This window comes from Talpa europaea (assembly GCF_964194135.1).
Source record: "Talpa europaea genome assembly, chromosome: 11".
NCBI lineage: Eukaryota > Metazoa > Chordata > Mammalia > Eulipotyphla > Talpidae > Talpa > Talpa europaea.
The window spans coordinates 73,502,059-73,514,747 of record NC_140078.1 but is presented as its reverse complement, the minus strand read 5'-3'; the positions used below and the strand labels follow the sequence as shown (position 1 = coordinate 73,514,747).

The 12,689-nt window shown below is 39.5% G+C and overlaps 1 protein-coding gene across 1 annotated transcript in view; it reads left to right on the top strand.

Moving 5' to 3' along the window:
• LARS2 (leucyl-tRNA synthetase 2, mitochondrial) overlaps window positions 1–12,689 on the top strand; it is a gene marked incomplete at both ends in the record, with an annotated part of 122,291 nt that overhangs the window by 40,718 nt on the left and 68,884 nt on the right. The window contains 2 exons of the mRNA XM_084247783.1: window positions 3,539–3,628; window positions 11,790–11,933. Of these exons, the coding sequence (XP_084103909.1) occupies window positions 3,539–3,628; window positions 11,790–11,933 (234 nt within the window). The remainder of the gene's footprint in view (window positions 1–3,538; window positions 3,629–11,789; window positions 11,934–12,689) is intronic.

The following is a 12,689-nucleotide window of genomic DNA, read 5'->3' as shown; positions in this document are numbered from 1 at the left end:
GGTTGGACCAGTTTGCACTCCCACCACAGTGCAGGAGAGTTCCTTTTTCTCCACATCCTCGCCAACATTTGTTGTTGCTAGTTTTTTTAATATGTGCCATTATCACTGGTGTAAGATGGTATCTCATGGTAGTTTTGATTTGCATTTCCCTGATTACAAGTGATGGTGAACATTTTTTCATATGCCCGTTGGCCATTTGCATTTCCTCTTCAGAGAAGTTTCTTTTTAGCTCTTCTGCCCATTTTTTGACAGGATTATTTTCTTTGTTGTTGAGTCTCATCCGCTCTTTGCAGATTTTTGTGATCAGTCCTTTATCATTAGTGTTGGGTGCAAAAATGTTCTCCCAGTCGGTGGGGTTTCTCTTTGTTTTTGTTATTGTCTCTTTTGCTGTGCAGAAGCTCTTTAATTTGATGTAGTTCCATCTGTTTATCTTTGCCTTCACTATCACTGCTTTGGGTGATGTGTCTGTAAAGATGTCTTTGATGTGCATATCACGTAGTGTTTTGCCTATATTTCCTTCTATATATTTTATGGTTTCAGGTCTTATGTCTAGTTCTTTAATCCATTTTGAGTTGATTTTTGTGTATGGTGTGAGGTAGTGGTCAAGCTTCATTCTTTTGCATGTAGCAACCCAGTTTTCCCAGCACCATTTATTGAACATACTTTCTTTGCTCCAATGCATAGTCTTTGCTCCTTTGTCAAAGATTAGTTGACCATAAATCTGTGGGTTTATTTCTGGATTTTCTATTCGATTCCATTGGTCTATGTGTCTTTCTTGTTCCAATACCATGCAGTTTTGATGATTATGGCTTTGTAGTATAGTTTGAAGTCTGAGAGTGCAATGCCTCCATTCCCTTCTTTTTTTTTCAGGAGAGCTTTGGCTATTCGGGGTTTTTGGTGATTCCATATGAATTTCATCAATAATTGTTCTATTTCTTTGAAGAATGACATTGAAATTTTTATTGGAATAGCACTGAATCTGTATATAGCTTTTGGTAGGATGGCCATTTTAATAATGTTTATTCTTCCAATCCATGAGCAGGGGATGTCTTTCCATTTCTTTGTGTCTTCTTCTATTTCTTTTAACAGTGTTTTATAGTTTTCTTTGTATAGGTCCTTTACCTCTTTTGTTAGATTTATTCCCAAGTATTTGATTTTTTTTGTTTTGATAATAAAAGGTATGTTTTTTTTTTTTATTTTTTCTTCTTCAGATTTATTGTTTGTGTGTAGGAAGGCTACTGACTTTTGCATTTTGATTTTGTATCCTGCCACTTTACTGAACTGATTGATGAGTTGAATTAGTTTTTCTGTGGAGTTTTTGGTGTTCTCTATGTATATTATCATAGCATCTGCAAATAGTGATAGTTTGACTTCTTCTTTTCCTATTTGGATTCCTTGTATGTCTTTCTCTTGTCTTATTGCTCTGGCTAGGACTTACAGTATTATATTGAAAAGCAGTGGTGAGAGTGGACATCCTTGTCTTGTTCCAGATCTGAATGGAAATGCTTTCAGCTTTTCACCATTGAGAATGATACTGGCTGTTAGCTTTGTGATGTTGAGGTATGTTCCTTGTATCCCAAGAACTTCAAGGGTTTTTATCATGAACGGGTGTTGCACTTTGTCAAAAGCTTTCTCAGCATCGATTGATATTATCATATGGTTTTTATATTTCTTTTTATTGATTTGTTGGATAAGGTTGATTGATTTTTGGATGTTGAACCAACCTTGTGTCCCTGGCATGAATCCTACTTGGTCGTGGTGAATTATCTTATGGATACATTGTTGGATTCTGATAGCTAAAATTTTATTGAGGATTTTTGCATCAGTGTTCATTAGGGAGATTGGCCTGTAGTTTTCCTTTTTTGTGTTGTCCTTGTTCGGTTTTGGTATTAGTGTAATGTTGGCTTCATAGAACGTGTTTGGTATTGTCCCTTCCTTCTCAATTTTTTGAAAGAGTTTGTGAAGCATAGGCACTAATTCGTCTCTGAATGTTTGGTAGAATTCATTTGTAAATCCATCAGGTCCTGGGCTTTTGTTTTTGGGGAGGTTTTTGATTACCATTTCAATTTCGCTGCTTGTAATTGGTCTGTTTAGGTGTTCTATTACTTCTTTATACAGCTTTGGGTGATTGTAGAGTTGTAGGAATTTGTCCATCTCCTCTAGATTGTTTCCAGAGTTCTGTGCCGAGCCTGCAGGGCAGGGGGTTGTGAGGCAGAGATGATGGGATGTGGATGAACTTGGAGGTTTGGGGAGCAAGCCTGCCCACAGCATGTTGGTCTGATTCTTGAGTGGGCATCATGCTTTGCGCAGACTTGGTGTGTGAGAAGCCTCAGGCATGGGTGTGGGGCTGGAGTCCTGGGCTCTTGCACGGCCCACCCGGCAGGGCAGCTACAGTGTGGGCAGAGGGTTAGGCTGGCTGGTTATTCTCCAGCTACTGCATGGCAGGGAGGGGAGCCATGGATCAGAGTTGAGTTATTTGTTTTGTAATGGATATTACTCTGTTAGTTTTTTGTAAAACACTACATAATGCTTATAATACATAAAAATCTTACAGAATAAAAATAGCCCATTGAGAGACCAGTTTACTTGACAGCTGGCGCAGTTCCCACCACACTGGCCCTCACAGCCTAGGTTTTAAGCTCTCTCCTCATATATTCATCTGAAGAAAGGATGAGTTGTTTGCACTTTTGATAGAACTATGTCTTCCATCAATAGTTTATGGCAAGTGGGACCACTGGGAATGTCCCCTGCCCTACATTCATTCTGTTAGCTCTTTTTGAAGTTAAAGAAGAGCACTAGAAGAGAAACAGGTTATAGGGCAGAGGATTTTGTGCTTACTTGACTTTATAAACTTCAAACCTTCAGCTTGGTTCATCAATAATGTGTTTTAAAGGTTTTTTAGCAATGCATTTTCAGGACAGAAAATAATTTTTGGGAGCCTTCAATTTAGGTTTGGAAATAACAGCTAGGTGATTTCTCACTGACCTGATTTAATATGTGTAAAGTCTTTAATGGGGTTTCTGAAGTAGGCAGCCTCCTGATTCCCATAATGGCATAAGTGGACAATAATGAGTCAAGAGGTGCTACCAGGCTCGTTACATGTAGAAATACCAGGTTTGTTTTCAAGTGAGGGTCCTACTAAACAGGCAGACATTCCTCTTGAATGTTATGATAGCTTTCAATATGAACTACATTCGTGAATTAACTTCATGGCCCCCCAAATGGTAATACCCAATTTTGTACAATGTAATCCATCTGTTGCTCATATGGAGTGGGGAGGAGGTGCACAGAAGACTTCAAGTTGAGTTTCTCATCACTGAACATGCTCTGGGAAAATTGAAGGTAGCATTTTAATAACATCTCTCTTCCCAGAGTACATTATTTCTTCCTTCACTTTAAAATTGGTAGGAATATTATAGGTTGGTAATTATTTTTGCTGTGGGATCACGTTTCAAAATTGAATTGCAGCTTTTATGTATACATTGTGATAAGGGATTTTTGCAATAGTCTCAACATGATTTCTCCCCCTCTTTGGCAGGAAATAACGACATGTTTACCAGATTACTACAGATGGACTCAGTATCTCTTTATTAAACTCTATGAAGCTGGACTGGCCTATCAAAAGGAGGTAAGTTTAAGTTACCTTGAACCTTATAAAAATTTTGTAAATCTTCTCCATTTTTAATATGTTACTGTTAAATAAGAAATAAATTAGCCCTGTTTGCACAGTAACAATGAAAATGAACCTACTGTCAAGATCATGAAACAATCATAGTAGACCCAGGAAGAAACCACACAATCCCTGGCTCACTCTATGTACTACCTGGCTTAGGTTGGTAGCTCTGAGACAGGATTGGGCTTCTTTCACCCTCCAACTCCCAGCATATAACACAGAGTCTGGTCCCTGGGATAAGATCAAGGAGGAAGCATAGGAGGAAGGCAGGCTTCTTAAATCCTAGCTTGGCTACCTCTCCCAGCTGTGTGCCAACTGGGTAACATAACCTCTGGGAATCATGGCTTCTTATCTGTTAAATGGGTGGTAACATCTTCCTTTAAGGGCCTTGGGAGGTTAGAGGCAATATTTAAAGAACAATTTAAGCCATCATAGTGCTTACAGATAGTGGTCCCCCAAGAAATGGGGTGCTAGTTGTGGCAGAAGCTCAATGATGTTTGATAAGGCTTAGATGATGGGAGATGACCTACTGTACTGCCCAGTACAGTAGCCACTTAGTGACATGTGGTTGTTGATATTTAAATTTAAAGTATTTGAGATTAAGTAATGTTCAAAATTCAGGTCCTTGGTTGCACATCCCAAGTGTTCACTAGCCTTATGTGCTAATAGCCGGTATTAAACAACACAGACAGAGAACATTCTCATCAGAAACACTACATTCTACTAAACAGCACTGCTCTGGAAAATTCAGAAGCAATAAGTAGAAAATCCATCATATCTTTTTGCTTGACACATTCTCCTTTGACATTTAATGGAAGAGAATTACATTTACTTTTCTGGGGGTTACATCACACTGCTTGCTCTTGCAGTGAATATTATTTACATAATCATTATGTTTTAAGTTAAGAAGTTTTTAGCATTTCTGTAGAGACAAATGCAAAAGGCTCATTTTCAATTTCAGCATAAAATAAAAATGTCCTAGACCTTGATGATAAAAATAATATAGTTACTGACAATTGAGAGGGGATACTGAGGAAGGGAAGCAAAAACAAGTGTGAGATGATCCCTTCCTCTTTCATAGCAGGGAAGCAAGATGAAGAATTAGAGGTGTACATCTTTTTTCCCCCTTTAAGTTAGAATGGTGTCTGTTAAAGCTAAAGATAAATCTGGAAGAGGGATGGAGGGTGGGAGAAAGGCTATATAACCATGCTGAACGTCTTGTATTACACAGCAAAAGGTTAGCACAATTGTCCTAAAATAATAGGCCAGAATTGAATTATCATTTTTTACTTAGAGATAGCACAATAATGGTAAAGTTATAATGAACAGAGCCTACTAAAAGTAGGGGAATTCCTTAATAAACATTTCGGATAATTATGAGACATCTTCTTTGATACTGCACCAAAACTCAACAAGTGGTGGTTTGTTAAAGATTAGTTGCAATGTTGAGTATTTTGTACCCTGTTAAACCACATGTTGGTCTATCTGGTACTATAAATGGTTTTTGAACCCTTGCATAATTTTGTAACATCATTTATTGGTCATTTGGAAAATATTGGTTCAGTGATTTCTGCAGACCTTCATTGTACATGATCATCAGAAGTCTTCAAGCTTTGGAAAGCTGTGAGGCTCACTGTGGGGGGATACAAGCTTTCCAAAATTCCAGTTTTCACTTGAAAGTCCTCATTTTATGACTGGTGACAGGCACCATCAGTTGCTTTCCTTGGAGTGACAGGCTCACTTCATTTATTTTTGAGAGCATGTTTGCCAAATACCTAAGTCTGCATGTTCATAGTTTGTTATTAATCATTTTTTCATATAAACATATTGTTCCGTTAAAAAAGTGGTTAATCCAGCTCATAACACAAACAGTGGCCAAGAGCTTTTTCTTAACGCCCCTTCACTCTACACTTTGCTGTGCAGTTCTTTCTGCCTACTTCCCATTCATCAGAGAGACAATTAGAAAGTACTCAAAGGTTGAGATTTAATAAAATGAAGGAATTTTACTCTTTCATCAGGGATGTTCTTAGGGAAACATTTCTCCCCACCCCTTTGTATTGGAAATGTGCAGGCCAAGGGCCAGGGACTCCTGCAGAAGGTGGAGGCTGCTGCCTTCATTTGATCTGAGGGCCAACGGCCTGACCCACCACTGCTTTTGCCCCATCAGTGTAAACGTGATCACAGTGGAAAGGCAAATAGCCCCTTCTTATGAGAACGACAATACCTTTGATCAGCAGACCCTTTGCAGACCTTCAGGGAACCCCTAGAGATTTATGGACCACACTTTGGGAAAGCTGCACAAATTTTATAGACTCAGCTATCCCTACTCCCACAATTAAGAATATTAAAATGTTGGTTATTTAAAATATTGTTGTTGTTGTTTTCCAAAGAAGGTACTGAGTCCCCATTAACATTTGGAATAAGGAGTAAGAACTTTGTGGAACTGAATCAGACTAATGTTCAACCATTGAGCAATTGAATTTCTTAAAACATCATAGCTGTTCCTATGGCAAAGGCCCTGTAGGTGAGGAATACCAGGAGGCAGAGGTGTTCCTGTCCAAAGTCCCTGACTGCAGCAGCCATTTTGTTAAAGCAGAGTTTTCAAAAGCCTTCTCCCCAAGTCCTCTTTAGCTCCCCCCTTGCTGCCCAGCTCCACCTTCCTTAGGTGTGCAGGGAACCTGGTACCTCCCCTTTCTATGGGGACTGCACTGTAATTGTGGGCCTGTTCTGCCAACCATAAGCCTCCTCACCTTTTTTCAGAAGCTTGTGATGAGGATTAAACAAGGGAATGCTTTTTAGGAGCCTGGCAGGATGCCTGGCACAGAGTAGGTACTCAATAAATGCCCACCCAAGTGTGCCTGCAGAGTTTCCTGGAGTCATTATGGTATTTAAATGGGAAAAATAGAGAATGAAGAAATCCTAAATGCTCCTGGCTAATTCTAAGACATCCGTCCATGATGATTTAGATTCTTTTATGGATTTTCATTTTAAAAGTGTTTTTGTTGCTAGTTGTTGACTTAAATGCTTTCAGCATATTGACTTTTTAGGTCACCATTTAAATATCATGATCTTAGGGAAAAAATCATAAAAAGAATGCAAAAACTGCACTTGTTACATTATTGAAGGTCAAAGAAAACACTAATCCAAGCTAGTTTTTTCCAGGTAGGTTTTTTTGGATAGTTATTTTCAAATTAACTTTATAACATGGAACTAATTGATACCAGTTAGCATTCTCTTTCTGGGGCTTATTTCAAAATACAAACTCTTGAAAGTAACTTTAAAAAGTTAATTGACTTTAGAAAGACTGACAACGTAGTTTGTAAAACTTAAAGAAAAATAATCATATATTAGTACTTTTCCTTTCAAAGCATTGTCTTTTAACTCATAATTTTTTAATAAAAGAGAACCTAATCATTAAATTCAGTTCTGTGATAAACTGTTTAAGTGAATATTTAGGGAAAGTATTTCAGCAGATTACTAAAATAGTTGTTTAAGAAACATAAGTCTTTTAATCTTAATGAGCACTGTCCATCAAGATCTTCATTTTCTTTGCAAAAGGAACCTGCTTTTGCTCTCACAAACAAAAATATTTTTCACTGCATGTATTAAGTACATATATAAAGACTTCTATGTGGCAGAGCATTCATTTCACCTTTCTGGTTAAAAAATATGTATTTCGTGGCTATAGTTAGTAGAGAGAATAATGCTGTATGACATTTGGACATTCTAGGATACTAGTAAAGGCCAAACTGAGTTTCTTTGTCTCCATGATTTCAGTGGCCACTGGCCACAGTGCTAGGTCACCTCATCCAAGCAAGGGTCGCCCGATGTCCTGGTCATCAGGAAGCATCCTGAAACACTATGTAAAACCATCCACCTTTTCCATCCCACCCCCTTATGGCTTTCAAAGGTGGTGGTAGTAACAAATCAACAGCCTTGGAACCCACCCTGACACCCTTTGAACTCAGTCCAAATTCACATCCATTATGGATGGAGTGGAGCTACACAGACTTTGAGATTTAGACTTTCATAATATCTCCATGGTGTGCCTTAATTATGCATACTTTTGTCAAGAAAAAGCTAATTGATAGACTTCAAGAAAATCTATACTCTAACACTCTAACACATACCTTCTGGAACTTGCAGCTTCTGATGGTATACTCAAAAAAATGTCTTAGGCACTATAAAAGCAGAGCTTGAAGAGAAAAATGGAACAAAACAATGGAGAGTAGCCAAAGGCCTGAGGAGTAATGCTTTGGCCAGGAGACAAAAGCATGTTAACAGAGAATGTGATCTAGAAGGGACCAGAACCCTATCTAAAAAAATGAGGCAAGGGCAGGAGGATCTAAGGGAAGAGGAGGATGAGGTGAGAAAGGGTGAAATTTGGAGCAGCAGCGGGCACCCAGGCTGATGTGTTTCCACAAGGAGAGCTGATAATCTGGAAATCAGGCCGCCACCGCCCTGAGCATCCTCAGCAAAGTCCACGGTGCCCCACATCTCTGACCCTAACAATAGGAGGGGGCAAAAATCATGCGGCTCCACTGTTGCTAAGAACTGATCCTTGTGAACATGGCTTATTCGTGTCTATCATTGTGTTATATTGAATGCTTTCTAGAAGCTTCCCACAAGCCACTCAAGCAAAAAAATATTAATCTCAGAATTTAATTCTTGGTCAACTGGGGACATCTCTTAATTTGGAGTGGCTCATTTTGAGATGTTGACAGATAACTTCTGTGAGGGAAGCAGTGGGTAAAATCTCCTCGGAGTTCAGTGTATTTTAATGATTTCAGTATTGATATGTGGTAGATTTCACTGTACAGATGTGGGCTAGTTAACTGTAAGAGTGGAGAGTTGACTCCAGTAGGTGTTAGCAACCAGAGATATCAGTCCTGGAAATGATGCTAGGCTGTGAAGTTGTCTGGAAACTGTTCTATGTAGCAAGTGTGTGTTTGCTAAAAATTGGAGTGTCCGTCAAAGCATTAATATCCAAAATATGAAAAATCTGGGAGTGCCAGATAAGAGAAAACCTGGCTTCCAGGGAAGCTATGGAGATCGAGACGTTATGTAAGAAGGGAGGCTCCAGAAAAGGGAAGCAACAAACTCCAGGGCTTCAAGAGGCTGCACCCCAGGGGCCCCACATTTTGACACCCCTCGGTTAATCACCTGTGCAAAGGCTGAACCTGACCCACACACCTGTGTGGGCAAGGTGCGTTGTGCCCCCCCTGGGCAGAAAGGAGAGAGGGCTGTTGCAGTGGCTGCATCTTTTATTGGAGATGCTCTTTCTTTTGGTGCTTTTCCTCTTGCCCCAAGACTTTCATGGGGGGAGGATGCTCTTGGAGTTTGCTTTTATTTATCTCTGGATGGAGTGGAGCAACATAGATTTTGAGATCAACATCAGGGCTTTATTATAATGTGTAAACCTCTCAGGCGCACATCTCCCTTGTTGCTTTTTGTAAGCTAGAGCCTGAGAGATGCCAGGCCGTGTGGGAAATGTTGATAAGGAAATGAATTCCTATTTGTTTTCCCAGTCTGCGGGACTCAGCGCCTGCTTTGCCCATCTCCTCTGAAGCTGGCAGGCGGCGGGAGCCAAAGGTGAAGGCTTATGGGGCTTTTCTCCCCTTATTTTATATTTTGTTTTTTTTTTAAAGATGTGTTTATTTATGCATACAAGAACTGGGGTGTAGGCCAGAGGTGCAGTGGGTGAGAGGATTTGTGAGAGACAGAATGGAGACCAGAACAGGCAGATCTACTGAAACACACTGCTGAGGGGAGCAGCGGGTGAGAGAAGAGAGGTCTGCTGTGCCATGTTGATTAGCTCCCCGGTCAGGGATCAAACTCATGTTGCAGTGGCTGGCAATCGCTTGACAGTGCTGAGACTTTAACCCCTGTGCCACCAAGGAGGCCCCCTTTTGTATTTTATACAGTTCTAGTTGTGCGTGGAGTTTTTTAGGGGGAGATGCCTCTTGAAAGAACTGTCCACATTACTGAACAATGCGTGGCTCTTTCTTTTTACCTTTTATTTGTTGTGGCACTTCCTGCCCTGAACCCCTAATACAGGCAACCCCATCCCTCTTAACAGATCGGTACTCACTTCTGGTTAATTAACCTGAAGTTTTTAGGTTTCAAGAACTTTTGTCCTTTATTTCATCTATATATTTTATGGATTCAAGGCATTAGAGAGACCTGGAATGAGAGGGGGAAACCGTCCAGGACATGTCTTTCCCACTCTGGCTTTAGGCTTCACGGCCTAACTCTTAACTTAATGGATGTACTACTTTTTATTTGTAAAATCACACCCCCCAGATGAGTTAGTCTCTTCTGCATCCTTACATTTTAATGTAATTTTTCAGGTATGTCTCTGGATCAGAGACTGTGCCAGCCATGGACTCAAGGAAAATATTCAGCACAGTCTCTTATTAGAACTGCTTATTTGATTTTTAAAAATCAATATGTATCATGGTAGGATATTTTAGTGCCCAGACACATCTTTCTAAACTCACTGCCTTCTCTGTACTAAATGGTAGCTAAAGTTTCTAAGAAGTGAATATGGATGGCAGAGGTATTTATTTTAAGTTAACACAGAAAATATATATTGTTATTATTTTTGAGATAACATTGGTTGACGACACTATTATGATTTAGGGGAATAGGCTCACAACTCAGATATATGTCACCAAAGCTCATCACCAAAGCACCTATAGTCCTTTACCATAGACTACTGGGGCCCCTCTTTTGTTTTCTCCCTCCCCCTCTAGTAGCTTCAATTCCTCAGTCATATTTCTAGGGTTGGTTTTGATTAGTTTTGTTAGTTCCTTTGTTTTGTTTCTCTGTAGTCTACGTATGAACAACACTATCCAATATTTGCCTTTCTCCTCCTGACTTCTTTCACTTAGCATAATCCCCTCCAGTTCCACTCATGTTGTTACAAATGGCTAGACTTTACCTTTTTAATAGCTGAGTAGTGTTCCATTGTGTGTATATATACTACATCTTCTTAATCCACTCCTCTGTTATTGAGCACTTCCGTTGTTCCCATAACTTGGCTATTGTAAATAGTGCTGCAGTGATCACAGGAATGCATTTATCCGTTAGAATTTTTTTTTTTTTTTTGCATTCTTTGGGTAGATACATAAGAGTGGGATTTCTGGGTCATAGGGTAGATCTACTTCTAGTATTTTGAGGACCCTCCATACTGTTTTCCATAGAAGGCTGGGCCAGTCCACATCCCCCCCAACAGTGTACAAGGGTTCCTTTTCACATACACAAATTAGAACTCTATGGGGAAGGGATTATGTAATGGCTAAGACTATATTCTCTATTAGCCAAGTTAATCTATGGAAATAGAACTTGGATTATTGTTACCTTTTGGTAACAGTATTGGGATGTTTATTGGGAGAAGGCACGATGATGTTTCCTGGGGTGATGGGAATGTTCTATATCTTGATGTCAGTAATAGTTATGTAAGTAAATTTTTAAAGCAAAGGTTGACAGAGCTGTACATTAAGTTTGATCCACATTATATTTTTATAGTTCCTATACACCTGAGTTCCCAGCCTGTCTCAGTTACTCACTGTCCTACTGACTCTGTGACCTTAGGCAAGTTATTTAATCTCGCTGTTCCTCAGTTTCCTTCTCTGCAACATGAGGATAATATTCTTAGTTCCAGAGGTTGTTGTGAGGATTGAAAGAAACAGTCTTAGTAAAACACTTAGTACAACATGTAATGCATTGGAATTGCTCAGTAAATGTTATTTATATTAGAGTACATGTGTTTCCCCTAAAATAACCCAATTCTACGGAATTCTAGGTACCATTTTTTTCTTTTTCTCTGTTTATTAAAACTTTCAACTCTGCAAGTTCATTCTTTCACACAGGAAGATCCCAAACTTGAGTTTGACACATGCTTAAAGACCTCCTTCCTGAGCCTGTTCTAATAAGGTGGAAGCATAGAGCATTTCATGTGTTCTTTTTCCAGCTTGCTAGTGGGTTCTTTGTCAAGTAATACCTCAAGCTGCAGAGCAGAGGTATTGCATTTTCAGATCCTCTCACATGTGAGAAACCTCAAAATTACTTGTACTTACCAAGTTGCAACATTTTATTTCATGACTTATAACAGGCCTTGGTTAACTGGGACCCAGTGGATCAAACAGTGCTTGCCAATGAGCAGGTGGATGAACATGGCTGTTCGTGGCGTTCTGGAGCAAAAGTGGAACAGAAGTACCTCAGACAGTGGTTTATCAAGACAACTGCCTATGCGAAGGTGAGTATCAGCCCAGAGGCTCCCCAATAAAGCCACTCGTGTTGACAGACAACGCTAAGGTCTTCTGGGTGTGGAAAAGCTTCATTGTTGGGGGTGAGCTCTTGGAAGGGATCCTGGAGCCATGGGTGTGCAGAGAAAGTGCATGAGCCTCAGCATCACTTGGAGGGTAAAGGTTTTGTGTCTTCCAGTTGTAAGTCAAGAATGGCACCTGGAGGTCAGTGTAGCCATTATTTGTTGACCTTAGAACATACTCAATCATTGTATCACCACACCATAGAGTTCAAAAAGCATTCAGCTTTATCTGTGATTATATCAGTAATGAAGCTAGAAAGTAAAAAAAAAAGAAGTTTCTTCATCTGCAATTCTAGTCACACCTCCAGAAAGAGAGAAATTTCAGAGAGTGCAGAGAAAATTATCTAAAAGAAGTGAAGACTTGACCATCTCTACAAGGGAGGGTCAGAGTAAAGATGAACAAAGCCAGGAACCAAAACTCTGGATTTTAACTCTTGTTATATCCCTGATTAACAGTATACAATTATACTGTATGTGAGTCCCTGGGGCTCGATTTCCTTGTCAGTAAAAGGAGAGGGTGGGACTTAGGTAACTGCTGGGTCTTTATATATTTAGGGATTCAAGGCAAAGCCAACTATTGAAGCTATTGCTTATTCACCATAGGCTGGGCAAAATAACTGATTTTGTATATTTCAGAACCACTCTGTGCAAAGTATCCTTTGAATTTACCAAATTTCAGGATAT